The 17,600-nt window shown below is 35.2% G+C and overlaps 1 protein-coding gene across 2 annotated transcripts in view; it reads right to left on the bottom strand.

Moving 5' to 3' along the window:
• slc4a10b (solute carrier family 4 member 10b) overlaps positions 1-17,372 on the bottom strand; it is a 69,835-nt gene extending 52,463 nt beyond the window's left edge. Inside the window, exons 1-2 of one of the 2 annotated variants that reach the window (XM_073854761.1) lie at positions 17,121-17,372; positions 14,214-14,243 (exon numbers count right to left, since the gene is read on the bottom strand). In XM_073854761.1, coding sequence (XP_073710862.1) covers positions 14,214-14,243; positions 17,121-17,168 — 78 coding nt within the window. In that variant the 5' untranslated portion in view covers positions 17,169-17,372. The remainder of the gene's footprint in view (positions 1-14,213; positions 14,244-17,120) is intronic. The other variant, XM_073854760.1, reaches the window with a different exon arrangement.
• Positions 17,373-17,600: the final 228 nt, after the last annotated feature.

Here is a 17,600-nt window from a genome sequence, read left to right as displayed (position 1 = left end):
TAACTGAGCAGATTGTGGCAACAACCTTTCTCATTCTGACATTCAGTTTGAAGTTCAGGAGATTGTCTTGACCAGGAACACACTCCTAAATGCATTGAAGCAACTGCCATGTGATTGGTTGATTAGATAATTGCATTAATGAGAAATTGAACAGGTGTTCCTAAGAATCCTTTAGGTGAGTGTGTATATGAAGAGCACAACATTCTGTTTTAATTGGGAGTGGACACAAAAAATAGAAACGTTTTAAATGATGTATAAATCTGTATGTCCAAAATTAGCAGAGTAAATTAAGTCTCTTTGCACAGTGATTGAAAAATAAAGAGGTTTCAACCATAGACTGTAAAAATGTCTGTCACCATCTTGGCCGCGTGTCACCTGGCATCACTCGCGGATACCGAAAACGGGTAAAGAGACAGGACGTGGGAAAATCTGAGGTGGCTGTTTGCTGAAACTATGCCCACCTAGCTTGAATGTAGTGACAGCAGTGGCGGTTCACCTGTCACTCAAGTGGCCACGCCCTTAATTATGCAGAATTTTAAGGCTTAATATAATTTAAACAGATAGAGACAGAGCACAGTTATGTTAATTTGAAAACCACGCCCACCAGGGGGAAAACAATCCAACCGTCCCCATTGACTTTGAATTGCAAGAGGCCGCCTCCTTCTCATTTCTGGCTTATAACAAAAACAGAATAATGTCTAAAAGCTGCTGTGTGACAGCTAACAAGCAAAAAAAACAGAAATATGTTTTTATAAGCTGTCTCGACCCTAAAAAACGAGCGTTTAAAGACACAAAAGTGCATCGCCGATTACGTTTCCCTCCAGTTGGTGTACACTGTAAAAAACAACTTGGTTTTGCAAATCAATTCAACCTATTTTAACTTTTGGCTTAAAAAAGTTGACATAACTTATAAATTCAAGTTGAAATTGTTTAATTTAATTTTTTAAGTTAAAGTAACATAAAAATATGTTTTGATTTACACATTATTTACAGTGTAGTTCTATTAATAGTAGTACTCTGAACAGTTGCCTGTATCCACTTTTTTGTCTTTAAACGCTCGTTTTTTGGGGTCGATAGCTTATAAAAACGTATTTCTGAGTTTTTTGCCTTGTTAGCTGTACACCCTGTCACACAGCAGCTTTTATGCATTATTCTGTTTTTTGTTATAAGTCAGAAATGACAAGGAGGCAGCCCGTGGCAATACAAAGTCAATGGAGATGGATGGATTGTTTTCCCCCCGGTGGGCATAGTTTTCAGCTTAAGGTTTATTTCTGCTGTAAAGTTGGGCATTTTAACATGGGTTTATGGGATTGACTCTCTTTTAGAGCCAGTCTCTAGCGGCCAGTCGATGAATTGCATTTTATGTCACTTCTGTGTTGACTCGGTTTCAACCTAAAACCAGTGGGTGTTTACAGATGTAAAATTGTGTGTATATGTTTTATTGTAGAGTATTATGTGTGTGTTAATGTTTCTGAGGACTTCACAGAGCCGTGTGTATTTATAGTTTTAGTGCTAATTAATTTGTAGTTTGTTTAGTTAATATTAACACATTATCAGCAGACTATCCGGCCCTCACATGGCGATGTTATTTATCATCCGGCCCTCAACCTAGAATCAGTTTGACACCCCTGCATTAAAGTCTTTACAAAGCAGAGACAAAGCATGTGTTTGTAAATTGCACTGTGGAGATGGCTTGAGGTCAATGAAGTTTTTACATTGTTTTGCAAACCCCACCAGCAGCTAATCCTTTAGCAAAAGGGATGCAGTTTCTTGCACATTTCAATACAACACGTTTCATCCACATCACATTAACTTGTTTGACTCTGTGGACCCTGTACCAGAATTATTTTATTTTGACTTAATATAAAATATTCCTTTAATTTTTAATGGTCTGTCATGGACCCAGTACCACATATGAGATACTGTTTGAAAGCTTAGACTCTCTACTTTCTGCAGATATGCATCACTTTGAGATATATTTTACTGTAAGCAAGTTATTTACACTTAATTTACACTTTAACCCCCCCCATAATTTTGTATATGATTTAATATTCACATATTTCATATTTTTCAAGTATAACAAAGATGGGCAAGTCTTATATCAAATGAAAGCTCTCACTCTCAGGAAGAAGGCTACATCATTTTTGTTCTGTTATCATCACATATCCAACAATCGTCGAATGAATAATGAGGTAAAAAATCGTCTTTTGTAAACGTATGTGAAACTTGAGCGTGAACTGCCTCAGATAGCACATATAGCCACAAATGATACACCATCTTTTCTCTTAGGTCCTACTCTAAAAAATGAGTCCATTCACAACATTTTCTTTGGTTGTGTGCATGAATAATCCCTTGCTACTTATTATATGTGCAAAACAAAAAATTAATATTTATATGAAAATGTATTTTCGCACACTTCAGTAAAATAAGAATATCTTTTGAATGCGACATGCTAAAGAGATCATTCTTTTTTTGGTTGTTTACTGTCTGCTGCTGGCAACAACCAGAACTGTCTGCAGTCTGCTAGAGTACACAGAACCAGAGTTATACACTTTCAAAGACAGTGTTTACAACATAAAAAAACAATTTGGTGTTTTATCATATGAAAAACAACATAAATAACACTATTTGTCACAAACAGCAGCTTTTTATGTAACTTCAAAGGGTTTTCTTTAAAATGATATAAAGCAATTTATTCCACTGTATGTGGTTATGGGAGCACTTCAAATATTTTTAGGCTGAAATTAAATACAAAACACTTATTATTCCATCAGTTGGAGTAAAATAACTTTTGCATTTTTTATTTTTCTCTGTAAGCTGGCAATTGCTGGAATCAAACAAAACTGTCTGCAGGTTTCGTTCCCACTCAGGGCCAGAGTTATACACTTTTAAATACAGACTTTAGAAAAAAAACATCGAAAAGCGCCTATTTATTTTTGTGGTTATTAGAGGACTGACAACACATACAACCATGTTGAGCACTTTTAACAGTGTTTTATGTCATTTCAAAGGGTTTCCTGTAAAATGATACCAAACTTTTGTATGTGCACCTCTGCATGTGGGTATGAGAAGCTTTTGAAATTGGGTAGGCCAAATCCAGGCGGAAATCCCCAAAATAGCTTCAGAGTGTAAGAGATTAAGTAATTTCTTAAGTGCAGAATAATGATTGCTAGTTTACTAAATGAGGCTTTAACAGTTTCTAATTTTCAACCAAAACGCTCAACTAAACTTCAAAACAAAGAGGAGTGCACCCAAAAAACACAGCCCAGTCTCACGAAATTTCGTTATATAGTCACATATTTTTTTGATTCTTTTTTCGTGCTATTATCACGAAATTTTGTGTTTTTTCGTAGTCGTATAACGAATTCCTGTTTTCGTGTGATTATCACGTATTGGTTACTCGACTGTTTTGTCCTATTTTCTTACCACCGTCGCTTCGGCTTAGGGCCAGATTTACATAAAATGACATCCCTAACCAAACCCAACTCTAACCCTAACGCCAGGCGACATATAAAAAAATAAATCAGGAAAAATAGTATAGATCAATATATTAAGTGACATTCTAATGCAAGCACCAAATCTGGCCCTGAACCGAAGCGACAATGGTTTAAAAATAGGAAAAAACAGTCGAGTAACCAATACGTGATAATCACACGAAAACAGGAATTCGTTATACGACTACGAAAAAACACGAAATTTCGTGATAATAGCACGAAAAAAGAATCAAAAAAATACGTGACTTTATCACGAAACTTTGTGAGACTGGGTAGAAAAAACAACATAACACACACACACCTTCTGTACATTGTAAAATACAACTACAGAAATGCACAAACTCTATCACATTCACATAATACTATGCTTAAATAAAATAAGTGTCTAAAAGAGCCATGGTTTCCTTATATTTAATTGCTGTTTAACACAGATGAATTGCACACAATCAGACAAGAAAGTAAACATTGTCAGTGTGGATTTAAGTTTCTCTTTGATCTAATATGTGAGCATGTCACAACAAAGATGCAAATCATTTGACAAAAACTATTTTCTTCCTTTGCTTTCAGAAACCGGCAACATCTTTAGGTCAGTAAACATCAGCTTACAAAGTCAACATCTTTAGCATCAGATTTCTCACTGGTGTAAATATATTGAAGAGATTAAAAGCTCAAGGGCAGGTAGCTGTGAATTAACCTGACTAAATGTTTGTGTGAGAGTGTTAACAGTTATTCCTGTGTAAATATGTCTGTGTAAATGAGCTCAAAACTGAAATATTAATGGTGAGGAGATCAATACCATAGATCCTAAACTGTACTCTATCTGTTCCACAATGTCATTTTGTGTCTGTGTATTTTACATGAGCATGCATACAATCTAAAAATGGGTTATTTTTGACCCATGTTGGGTAAATATTGGACACAACACACTGCTGGGTTAAAATTGACTCAATGCTGGGTTGTTTTAATCCAAATGCTTGGTTATAATAACCCATGTTTGCATAACAACAATCCAGTCAATTTGAACCCAGCATGTGTTTTGTCTGATATTTACACAACATGGGTCAAAAATAACCCAACATTTTTACAGTGCATGATTAAACATAACACAGCTAGATTTTTTTCAGTAACACTTTACAATAAGGTTGTATTAGCAAATGTATTAACTCTTTCCCCTCCATTGACGAGTTATCTTATCCCCATTTTTTCCCCGTTTTGTTTGTTTGTTTAAAGCAGAGGGTCTGTTCTTTTAATTGATATATTTGTACGTTTATATATTTATAGAAGAACATTTTCCTGGAAGGCATTTTGTGAAACTTTTGTGAAAATCACTAAAAATAATGCTGGCAAGCAACTTTTTTAAAAGGCTGGTAAGAAATTAGTTAACTTACATGAACAAACAATGAACAATATAGTTTTTCAGCATTTATTAATTATCGTTTATGTTAGTTCATGGTGAATTAACTAATGTTAACAATTAAAGCGTTTAATTTTTAAATGTATTAGTAAATGCCGCAATTAACATGAATTAAGATGAATAAATGCTGTAGAAGTATTTTTCATTGATGGTTCATGTTATCTAATGCATTAACTCATGTTAATAAATACAACCTTATTTTAAAGATACCTTTATTTCTTGTGTTTTACTTTTCTACATCAAATCATCCTATAATGTAAATAACATTCTGTAGTAAAAATATAACCTTGATATCTTTAATACTGACTGGTTGAGATCATGTCAAAGACTCTCATCATTAAAAATCTCTAAATGCATTACAGCTGTGTTTTAGGAATATAGTCGGTCACACAGTGCGCACACACACACACAAACAATATGATTTTTTTTTTCATTCAGATGAGTGCCGGACTGAAATATGAACAGCGTGTAATTTAATCGCTTTATACTGAACGCTCTCTTTTGTACAATACAAAAGCACATTCTGTCCCGCTGTGTTGAGTTCTGCACACATTCAACACTGTAATCCTGTAAAAGCAACATACTGTAATGAGACAAACACACACACACAACCTACCGAAAATGAAATGTAAACATCTTTACTCTTAAAAAATGTATGACAATTTTTTTTCAGATGGTCTCTGTGTCAAATCTGTCCCTTTAATATTATTGTAAACTCCACATAGTATCCTGAGCTATAATAGAGCAACACTTTTAAGCTGGACGCACACTACAGGAATATCAGCTTAAATTTTCCTCTCCCGAGAATCCAAAAAGAAAATTGGGTCCTGGACCTCAATCGGTTCCAATGTTCCACTCACTTTATCATGTAATGTGTGACGTTTACGGATCAAATCTTACACATCCTGATGTGCTTACAAGCAAATAGAGGCCACCCCGATCATATCAAATATGTTTGATATTTAGGATTTTAAATCGGGAGGATTACATCATTACCCTTCACATAGCCAATGAGAGAGGGAGGTGAATGGCAGCCCTTTTGAACTAGTGACCGTGAAACAAGCTGCTGTACGTGTCCGGTAGACAGAGAAATGGCTTGTGGAAGTGAAGAAATAACACGAATAGCGTGTCCGTGATATCACCATTGTGCTACAAAAACATGAGCTGAGAAGAAATCGACTTGGTTTTAAACATGCTAGGGAAGAAAAAGCTGCTAGTGTACAAGCTAGCGAATTTAATAATTAAAAATAATAATAAATGTGTCACAATTTGACATCTGCTTCCCTGTGAGTTGAGATGATGTGAAGCGCTCGCTCTGTCATGATCATCTTAATAATATTCTGTAGTGTCGCGTGTGATTATAAAATCTTGTGGTGTGAGCATGTTTAAGATTTAGGAGAAGAAAATCTGTCAAGGTTTTCTTTATGTGTGTGTTGCAACCAGATTTCAAAATCAGACAGGATTTTAACTCTTTCACTGCCATTGTTATCCTGTCAATTAAGAGAAAACATTTGCATAAAAAAGTGTTCCTGATGAGTTTTTATGTTTATCTGTAATACCGTGACTATGCACTAGAAGGCACACTTACCCACTTTATAAAAACAGAAGCAAAACATTATTTTTCTAATTTTAAACTCTGTGTATGTTTTGATAATCGTTCTGAATCTGATCTCTAACAAAATTCCTTCACAAAAATGCAATTATTTCAGCTTTTTGCTAAAAAAAATTATTTATTGAGAAAAATATCCATATTTAAGAGTTTATAAACTAGGATGAAACTTTTTTGTTTTGTTTTGTTTGTTTGTTTGTTTGTTTGTTTGAAAGTAGAGGGTCTGCTCTTTCATTTTATATATTTGTATGTTTATATATTTATAGAAGAACATTTTCCTGGAAGGCATTTTGTAAAACTTTTATGAAAATCACAAAAAAAGCTGGTGGCCAACTTTTCAAAAAATGTATGGCGGGGAATGAGTTAAAAATCCTGTAGTGTGCGCCTGGCTTTAGTGTGACTCTACACTGTAAAAATACTTTGCTGCCTTAATATTTTTTCTCGAATCAACTTGGATCTACAAGTCATTTCAACTTAATATTATTTATCTTGACTAGAGATGAGTTGTTATAACTACAGGTGAGTTGTTATAACTTTAAAATTAAGTTGACTTTTCTCAACTATATTTTATAAGTTGTGACAACTCATCTCTGTTGACATGACTTGACTGAGTTGATTTAACAAAAAATTTAAGGCAGCAAAGTATTTTTTACAGTGTATAAATATCAGCTCTATATGATTCAGTCAGTACACTCCTAAGATAAAGCGTCTGCTCCTGTACTTTCCTGTCTAATCAAAAAACTGTTTGTGTTTCAAGTCACTAACATGATACCTCAGGATATCTGTGTGCATAGGCCACACTGTACTGCATATAATATTATATAATCTCTGTATTGTTTCTGAACTACGTGTTAAACCTATGTTTGAGAGAATAAATGGTCATGTTAGAGGCGACAATATAGTATTTAAGGATATAGCATGCCTTCCTTTATGTGGTCACATCAATGCTGCATACAGCCAGTGTACTAGTTAATAATTAGCTACTGTAACTTAATTACTTTTCCTTGAAAAAATAAAGTGATGGATTAGTCTTAATTTCCAGTAATTTAATTACAGTTACTTCTGATGTACATAATTGAATTAAATCCTGTGTATGGACTGTAGATCAATTATATCTAATAGAATAGTGGATTTAACATCAACATTTAAAGTCTTAGGTTAAAATGCATGTTTTTATGCATTCTTCTCACTTTAAATACGTTGGTGAGTTAATAAGAATAATGGGAACACTCGTGTGTTGTTTACAATTCTTGCTATTTACTGGTTAACTAAGGTTAGATTTGGGATTTGCTTTAGGATGTGATTTAATATATAGGTTTTTGCATTTTTTGGCTATATTTAAAACATAGTCGCTTGGAGTTGGGGTTAGAATTGGGGTTTAGGTTAGGAAGTCATTTTATGTAACAAAAAGTTGTTCTAACCCCAAACCCAAGCAACAATGGTAAAACACAGAAAAAAAAATAGAAAAGCCAATACATAAAATTACGAAAAGGACTGGCGTATCATATGCATGCAAAATTCAAACGACTTTTCACACTATGTGCTAATTATAAGCAAATCATAAGAATAGGCACAAAAACATTACCTTATATCATTCCACATACAATAACGTCGAAACGGATCTCTTTCTCCAAACTTGTAAACACTGGAGCGGCAGTTTTGCATACGTCATGCATCACCTTTGACATGATTATATACGCAAGGTTACGCTGGCAAGTCACAAGGCTAGTGCATGACGAGAAATTGTGGTTTTCATTTTGCTAGAGTTGATTTTTTTAAATATTATTTAAAAAAATACTAAATAAAACATTTACATTTTAGAATTTAATTGTAATAATTGCATTGTTTGTTTTCCATCAACTGCATTTCCCTCACAAACCACCAGGTGTTTGTGAACCCCAGTTTGGAAAACCCTGCTGTAGAAGACATATGTTAACCTGGGGTCTCATTTATAAAGCGTGTATACGCACAAAACAGGGCTCGAAACATGTGTACACCAGTTCCCACGCAAAGGTTGTAATCTATAAAAAAAAAAAAAAACTTGATGGGAGAAGGGGCTTGCAGGGTGGGATCTGAGGATGATTCATGTATGCACACTTGCAGGTGATCTGGGACTTATAAAGGGAACATTGTTTTGTTTTATAAGTTGAAATTTTTTGGCGTATGCCATTTTTGGCTTTTGTGCGTACATAGACTTAAGTAAGAATCCTACACACAGTTTTATAAATGAGACCCCTGAGCCGTTTCTGACACAAAACTGTCACATATACAGCAGTGCTGTTTAATTTTGTGCTGCATCCAAAAGCGCCTACTTCCATCCTATACACTAGGTGAAAATCAGTATACGTAATGAATAGCAAGCATGTTCGCAAGTATGCAAAAAACAATATGTGAGAAATCTTCAAATGCTACTGCTTCCATCGAGATGTTTCAGTATGCACAGGATGAACACTTTTCTATCCCATGAGGTCACAGGAGCTGAGTCAAAGCCAGTCACATGACAATGGAAGCAAGGATGTAGTATGACTGCATATTGCACCCACACTTCACATTTTTTATAGAACATACTATTTTAAAGGTCGGTTACTAGGTACTTTAATTCACAAGCTTGCAAGTACGATCAATACAGTGAACAAAAAATGTGCTGTGTTGTGGGCAAAAGAAACACCCCTGGAGGAGAACATTACAATCAGCAGACAAAACGAACACGTAGAGGGGAAATCTCAGCAGTTCATGCCACACCAGCTTAACATTGAGAATTTCACTTTATAATTCATACTTTTTTTTAAAAAAACAGTGTAGCATTTTAGGAACACAACAGATATTGAATATTTGGATATTTTACTGTAATGCAAATTGTATCTGTGTGTGTGTGTGTGCGTGCGTGCATGCATGCTTGTTCTCATAAGTAGTCGAGACATGATGCTGGACAGCATCAGAGATTTGCTGTAATGGGTCTGTATAGACATCTGCAGCATGTTAACCTGTTTCTCACTCGCTCGCCCCTCCTCTACATCACACAATACGCCCCTCCTCTTCATCACAATGCAACACAGAGCAGCAGATCCTCTGTATTACAGGGATGACCTCTATCATCCAGAATCCTGTGTGTGCTACTGCAATCTGCTATCACTGCAGATACATAGCAATGCAGTGCACCAAACATGTTACTGTTATACAAACTATTAACGGACCTCTTAATATAGTTTAACAACACTCAATGCACATAAGACTCAGGCTGCAAATAGCTCAAATAAAAAGAAAATCCTACAATGTCACAGATTTTAAGTCGCAAAGTGCATCTCCAAATCTGCAAAAAACATCTGCATACCTGTGAAAGCAGTCTGGTGTAAAGATCCAAACTCTGCATGACCTTCCTGATGTCTGCTCCATGCACCACTGATCCAGCTGATGTTAAACTTTAGTGTTCATCACACAAACACACACTTCACTCCAACCAAATAACTGTGATGTCTGCACTCTAGCATGCACACGTACAGTTCTTAGTCTCTCTCTCTCTCTCTCTCTCTCTCTCTCTCTCTCTCTCTCTCTCTCTCTCTCTCTCTCTCTCTCTCTCTCTCTCTCTCTCTCTCTCTCTCTCTCTCTCTCTCTCTCTCTCTCTCTCTCTCTCTCTGCTACAACAGCGCTTCTCAAAGGAGGTGCGAGATGGTGCCGGGGGGCCCAATTTTATTTTATAAAACACCTTAATTTATCATAAATTCTGAGGTTATTTGGGGGATTTCCGCCTGGATTTGGCCTACCTAATTACAAAAGCTTTCCATACCCACATGCAAAGGTGTACATACAAAAGTTTGGTATCATTTTACAGTTTTTCTGAATTGCTAAAACACATTTTTGGAAACCATCACTCATTTTCTCAAAACCATAAACACAAATCCCAATTTTAAACAAAATTCACAGAACCCCTGACTCTTCTAGCAAAATCAAACAATTCCTTCAAAACCATTTCACTTGTATTCAAAATCAAACTAAGCTTTCAAATCATACACACATAAGTCTATAATATAAAAAACTACAAGCATCCATTAGACACTACCTTAAAAAATGGAAAACACAACATCCAGGACATCTGCTTACAGAAAAATCCATGTTTATTGTACATAACAACACACTTGACAAATACTGTTAAAAATCTATATTGCTGTAATCACAAGTTCAGTTCAGTAAATATAGTGAATACTTTACTGTAAGTACTGCAAGTAATAGTAAGTTTTCAATATTATAGCAGCACTTGTATCTTGTAAAAAGTCTCTGGTGTCCTTTTCTTCATCATACTCTTCATCTGCTTCCAATCCACACAATTGGTAAAAAATACCATTAGATAAAAGTGTGTAGAATTTTGAGTTGTTGTGTTTACTCGATGATAACGGTGTTGTAGTTGTGTTCAACTTTTGCCTGCCTGTGTTTAGCATTTATAAAACAAGTTCATTGCAGCGTGAAATGTGTGTTTTAGTGAGAAGTTTGTGTTTAGTGTTTTGCGAAAAGAGTGCATGATGTGACAAATGGGTTTAGGCCACTATGGATTTGGTTCAGAGATTGGGGTTTAGTGTTTTAGCAATTCAGAAAAACTGTAAAGGAACCCTTTTGAAATTATATAAAACACTGTTGAAAGTGCTAAACATGGTTGTATGTGTTGTCAGTCCTCTAATAAACACAAAAATAAATAGGTGCTTTTTATGTTTTTTTTCTAAAGTCTGTATTTAAAAGTGTATAACTCTGGACCTGGGTGCTCCAGCAACCTGCCGACAGTTTTGTTTGATTCCAGCAATTGTCAGCTTACAGAGGAAAAAGGAAAGTTATTCTATTCCAAATGAAGGGAGAAATAATACCCTTAAGTGTCCCTATAACCACATACAGTGGAATAAATGCAATTTCTTAATATCATTTTAAAGAAAATCCTTTGAAGTTACATAAAAAGCTGCCGATTGTGACAAATATTGTTAATTATGTTGTTTTTCATATGATGAAACACCAAATTGTCTTTTTTATGTTGAGAACACTGTCTTTGAAAGTGGATAACTGGTTTTGTGTGCTCTAGCAGATCTGGTTGTAACCAGCAGCAGACAGTAAACACCCAAAAAAGAATGATCTCTTTAGCATGTCAAATTCAAAAGTTATTCTTATTTTACTGAAGGGAGTGAAAATAAATGTTTCATATAAAAGTACTTTGTTTTGTTTTGCACATATAATAAATAGCAAGAGATTATTCATGCACACAACCAAAGAAAATGCTGTGAATGGACTTAGAGTAGGACCTAAGAGAAAAGATGGTGTATCATTTGTGGCTATCTGTGCTATCTGAGGCAGTTCACGCTCAAGTTTCACATACGTTTACAAAAGACGATTTTAAACCTCATTATTCATTCGACAATTGTTGGATATGATGATAATAGAACAAAAACAACGCTGTAGCCTTATTCCCGAGAGTGAGTTCTTTCATTTGATATAAGACTTGCCCATGTTTGTCATACTTGAAAAATATGAAATATGTAAATATTAAATGATAAAATTGGGGGGTGATCAAGGCCGCCTTAATGCACGGGCTTACCTGGGCTGAAGCCCAGGGGCCTCCCAAGTTCAAGGGCCTCCCAAGTTTGCGTTCATGATGAGCTGAAAAGGTCATATTGTTTTGTAACTTGTCAGGTTTTCTGTCAATCACTCTAATTGCACGTTTCATGTCTGCTGATTGGTCCGTTGTAACTTAACGTGAAATAAAATGTTAGACGTAACATATTTTTTATTCCGCGTAACGTAATTAAGTGCGCGTTGTCAACTTGACATTCCTGCACGTTAGACTGAGTGTGACAGAGAAACGGGAAATAATCCACCAACAAATGAAAGAGTAATTTCTGAAATTTCATAATAAGCATTAGTGAGGTGCAGGTCTCTCTCTCTCTTTCGTGCGCGCGCTCGCTCGTTCGCTCTCTCTGTGCTCCTGCAGTGCAGCTGTCTGAGTCTCTGGCATGCAGAAGTCTCTCCAAACGTGCGCAAGAAACTGTGCGCTAAATTAAGAAAGGAGTTCGCGCACATAATGCTGTTAGTTGTTATAAAGTTTAAGTTTACTCGCGTTTATATCAGTGACGCGTGCGCAGCTGGAACGATGTAGTTTGACGCGACGTCAGCTCACAGTACACACATCTGTTGGTTTAAAAAAACGAGAAAGAGACGCAACGGTAAAGGTGCAAGTCTAAGAAAGTAAAGAGCGACAAGACCATCTCAAATGATCATCCCCTGATAGCACCATTCTAATCTCATTATCTAAAGATCTTATATACAGGTATGTTCCCTGTCTGTCTTTTGCATATTCATACTTGGTCGTTTCACATGCTTATGTAATACTAAATACAATGCATACTATATCTTCAATAGCCTACAAAATAAATAAATGATTAAAAAACAAGATTCTGTCTATAAAGACTTATCTTTTGTTATCATTACTGCATTTAACAAGATTCTGTCTATAAAGACTTATCTTTTGTTATCATTAATGCATTTTCACTTTAAAACTAACTTTAACTTATTATATTTTTAAAACTGTGGTGAGCATTTAGTTAGTGAGTGGCAATTTTCTGCAAATTTGTATATTCCAAAAACTATATAAACATAAAGCTTATAAACTAGGGCTGTCAAAAGATTAATCGCGATTAATCGCATCCAAAATAAAAGTTTGTGTTTACATAACATATGTGTGTGTACTGTGTCTAAATATTATGTATATATAAATACCGACACATTCAGGTATATATTTAAGAAATATTTGCATTTAAATACTGTATATACATTTATATAATTTATATTATATATGAATATAAATATTTTATATATAAATATAATACATTTTTCTTAAATATATACATAATTGGGTGTGTTTTTATATATGAATAATAATTATACACCATACACACACATTTGTTATGTTAACACAAACTTTTGTTTTGGATGCGATTGATCGCGATTAATTTTTTGACAGCCCTATTATAAACATATATACTTTCACACATTTTGGTTTTATTATCACCACATGTTGCTGTGTGTGGTTGTTAAATAAAGTGTCTTGTGTTTATGCTTAAGTGGGCTCAGTGATATGTTAATAACAATATTATGGTGTTTTCTGGCTCAAAGAGGGAAAACTCACTGTTGTATGTCTCGAAAGAAACTAATGCATTTTGATATGTAGATTACCTAGATATTACACTTAAAAAAATAGACCATAAATCGAGGGGAAGGGGGGCCTACAAAACCTCTTAGCCCCGGGGCCTCACATTAGGTTAAGGCGGCCCTGGGGGTGATAGTGTAAATTAAGTGTAAATAACTTTCTTACAGTAAAATATATCTCAAAGTGATGCATATCTTTCAAACAGTATCTCATATGTGGTACTGAGTCCATGACAGACCATTAAATATTAAAAGAATATTTTATATTAAGTAATGATAAATAATTTTGGACCCAGTACAGGGTCCTAGAGTTAAAGAATTTAAATTTTAAGTTTGAGATTGTTTTAGGTCATGAATTTTGTTTGGGGGGGCTGCAAAGTGATGCACCCTATACAAGGTGGGAGGGGTTCAAGCCGAAAAGTGAGAGATGATGGTGACCTTTGTGGCTAGAAAAACGAATGAACAAATAGTCTAAATAAACAAGATAAATTAAAAGGACAAATAAAACATTCCCACTCACCACACTTTGTCCTCCAGGAGCGGTGACTACCTGCAAGACCAAAAATATTTTAAATAACATTAATCATATTATTTCTGTCAAATGTTTTCACACAATATTAATGAGGACTTATACTTAAAGATTAACACCTTAAAGTGTTCAGACACGACCGGGTCACCAGTGGTGTTGTCAGGTTTGCAATTATTCTGCCAATTTTTGACTATATTAATGCCTAATATATCATAATATTTTCTAGTGTGGCAGAAGAGATATTCAGCTAAATCTGTGTCTGACCTTTTATATATTTAACATTTTGTGTTTTAACAAATTTTATACCATGTTTTACAGTGGGTGCCACAAATTATTGTGGAGTAGGCAGAGTCAATTTTAAAGTGAGCACATAATGTTACACGTGTCTATATGGTATACAAAACATCACAGATATTCAAAGGACAGTATGGCTGATGGCAAATAAAAGATAGGCCATGAGTTAAGTTAAATATCACAGTCAGTTGTTTTTATTATAGACTGGTGTGGTTTGCATGGTGGTTTGCAATGTGGCAGGGTTAATAAACATGTATTAGATTAATAGGTAAAAGTCATAAGACATCATTTTTATCACAAGAAAAAAAATTGCATTAAAAAAATAATATTAGATTTATTAATTGTAATGAAAGCAATCATATATTACACTGCACCAAAGATAATCACACTGCTATACGTACGGACAGGCAAATCTGTCAATCTTTGCTGCTCCGGCTGAAACTGAACAGATTTGGTCTGCACTAATGGACACGTGGGGTCTTGTTCTACCCTTTAAATGGCTAAATATTTAAATAGAGTTCGAACATCTTTCTTTTCAAGCAGAATAATCCTGAATAGAGCACCAATTAAACCCTTAATCTCTGCTACAGACCATTACATGAGCATCTCTGGTGGATTATCAAAAATGATGAAAGACCATTTAGGACATATTCTTCTTCTGACACATATCAGTCAATTTCATGAATGAAAGCCCTCAGCCTACAACAGATTCGTGCTAACAATAAACATATTGGTTTCCACCTATCATTATATTATCATTATTACGGAGCTAAATTTAACCAGCTGAACCTGATATAATCGCTGACAACAGATGCATGTCTGTGTAAACTCACTGGTGATTTCCATTAAGTAATAATAGGCAGATTTGTCTGCTTGCAGGGACTCACGCTGAGCAGAAAATGTTTTTCTCTGTAATCTGAATAATAAAGCTTAGCTTTGTTTTATGGAAAAAGCTTTGCAAAATCCCACATTTTATTGTCCTGTGATACTAGCGCTCAACATGTGTATTAATGCCATGCAATATGCCAATATATATTCATAATATTATGATTATTAATAAAAGCACATGATTTGAATTAAAAATATATTTCGGTGTTTCATATACTCAAACAAAGAAACAATATAAATTTCAGGAAATCAAGATTTTCTAAGCTGTTGATGATGAATATTGAAAGATTTTAATGTTTACTTTTCACTTTTACACTTGTGGCTCTGGATAGTACACATCGTTTCCACTATAGAAGCACTTTGTATCCAAAGCTGCCAATCTTCTTAAAGATATGTCAGTCTTATGCTCCATCATTGTCAATACAGTCAGCATATATACACTTTAAAAATGGCATGGGTTATTTTTGACCCATAATGGGTGTCTATTGGACAGAACACACCGCTGGGTTAAATTGACCCAATGCTGGGTTGTTTTAACGCAACTGTTGGGTTATTATACTCATGGTTGCATAAAATCAACCCAACATTGGGTCATTTTTAACACAGCACGTGTTCTGTCCAATATTTACCCATTATGGGTAAAAAATAACTCAGCCATTTTTAGAGTGCATTAAACTCTATGCACAGCATCCTCACACTTTCTAAACAAGTTTGGACAGCAAATGTCAACACCATTCAGAAATGAACTTGAAAGAAAACATAAGATTTGAGACGAAAAACATGAGGCAGTGCCTACAGAATATCTGAAGTGAATTAAGTTAATTGCTATTAAATGACGTATCTGCCTGTGCCTCATTTCAGTCTGAGCAGAGTTATCACATTGTGAGTGTCTAAAACCTCCAAATTCAACTGCAAGTTACTTCAGGGGTAATCCAAGGGATGCTAAACCTTAGCTGTCCATTTTTATATATTCATTGCCTATTGTTGAGCCTATGCAGTAATGTTTATACATGTCAGTGTTAAATGTCAAGAGAAACAGTGCTTGACATTTATCATGCTTATAGGTGGATTCACAGCCATAATAACAACACTGTTTCACTTTACAATCCAAAACTGAAATGTAACTGATCATAAACTGTATGCCATAACATCACATTTGCCATTGTGACTTTAAATATATTGTGCTTTATTTCTTATATTGAAAATAAAATAAAGTCGACAACGTGCACACACATGTTAATCTAGAAATGTTACATATTAACCCATGAATTGTTATAGGGAATTGATTAAAATATGAGTTTTAAGATTTAAGTCAGTAATTACTCTCATTAACCTTTAATTTTTATATTGCTGGTAATTTTTTTGCAATGCACAATTTTCCATTATAATGCCATGCGGCACAAACGTGAATATACTTTTACACAGCTCCTCGAGTGCGCAGTGTTAATAAAAAACGTCCTGATCTGCGACATAGAAAAGCAAAATGTACGTATGCGATACAGACCTACATGTACCGCTTGGCTTAAACCGCAAAATGCGTAATTCACGAATAGCAGAACGCGGAAACACAAGCCGATCGAGACAGTGTGCTAAATTCCAGAACGCATGATCCTCGCTCGCGTCACATACATAACACACGTGTGCTGTATAGCCCCTACATGATAAGAGACGTATTTACTCCGCGTTAGGAAAGCTGGATAAAGAACAGCATCTTACCATCGGCAGCAGCGGCTCAATTTGTGCGCTCTGGTCTTTCACGTCCATGTCGCTTCACCTGTAGAGTATCTGTGGTGCGTGTTGCGCGCGTCTTGATGCGGAGGATGCGTCAGGTTTGCGTTCAGTGGCACCACGGTGTGAGCGGCGAGTCGATGCTCACATATTTAGCCTGGTGAAATGATGTTATTAGTGTTGAATGAACGGGGAGATTTTATTCTCACCCATAAGGGCGCATGTGTGACGCAGTGTGTGCAGTGCGCATTACTGTATATTGATATAGTGCCTTTTAATGTTCTTACAATGGACCTTAAGAGAGATTAGATACTAACTGTTCTGCACTAATAACTTGGTTTTAGACCAAGCAATATAGACACGAGGGCTATAAAGACCTAAAAGTCCAACATATAGTTGGATAAATGTTTTTCTCCAGCTGTGATTTTGCATGTTCACTATTCACTGAAGTAGGACACCAACCCCTGC

The sequence above is a fragment of the Misgurnus anguillicaudatus genome, chromosome 17 (genome assembly GCF_027580225.2).
Source record: "Misgurnus anguillicaudatus chromosome 17, ASM2758022v2, whole genome shotgun sequence".
NCBI classification, from domain to species: domain Eukaryota; kingdom Metazoa; phylum Chordata; class Actinopteri; order Cypriniformes; family Cobitidae; genus Misgurnus; species Misgurnus anguillicaudatus.
The sequence above is the reverse complement of the archived record's forward strand: the minus strand, read 5'-3'. Positions and strand labels throughout refer to the sequence as shown.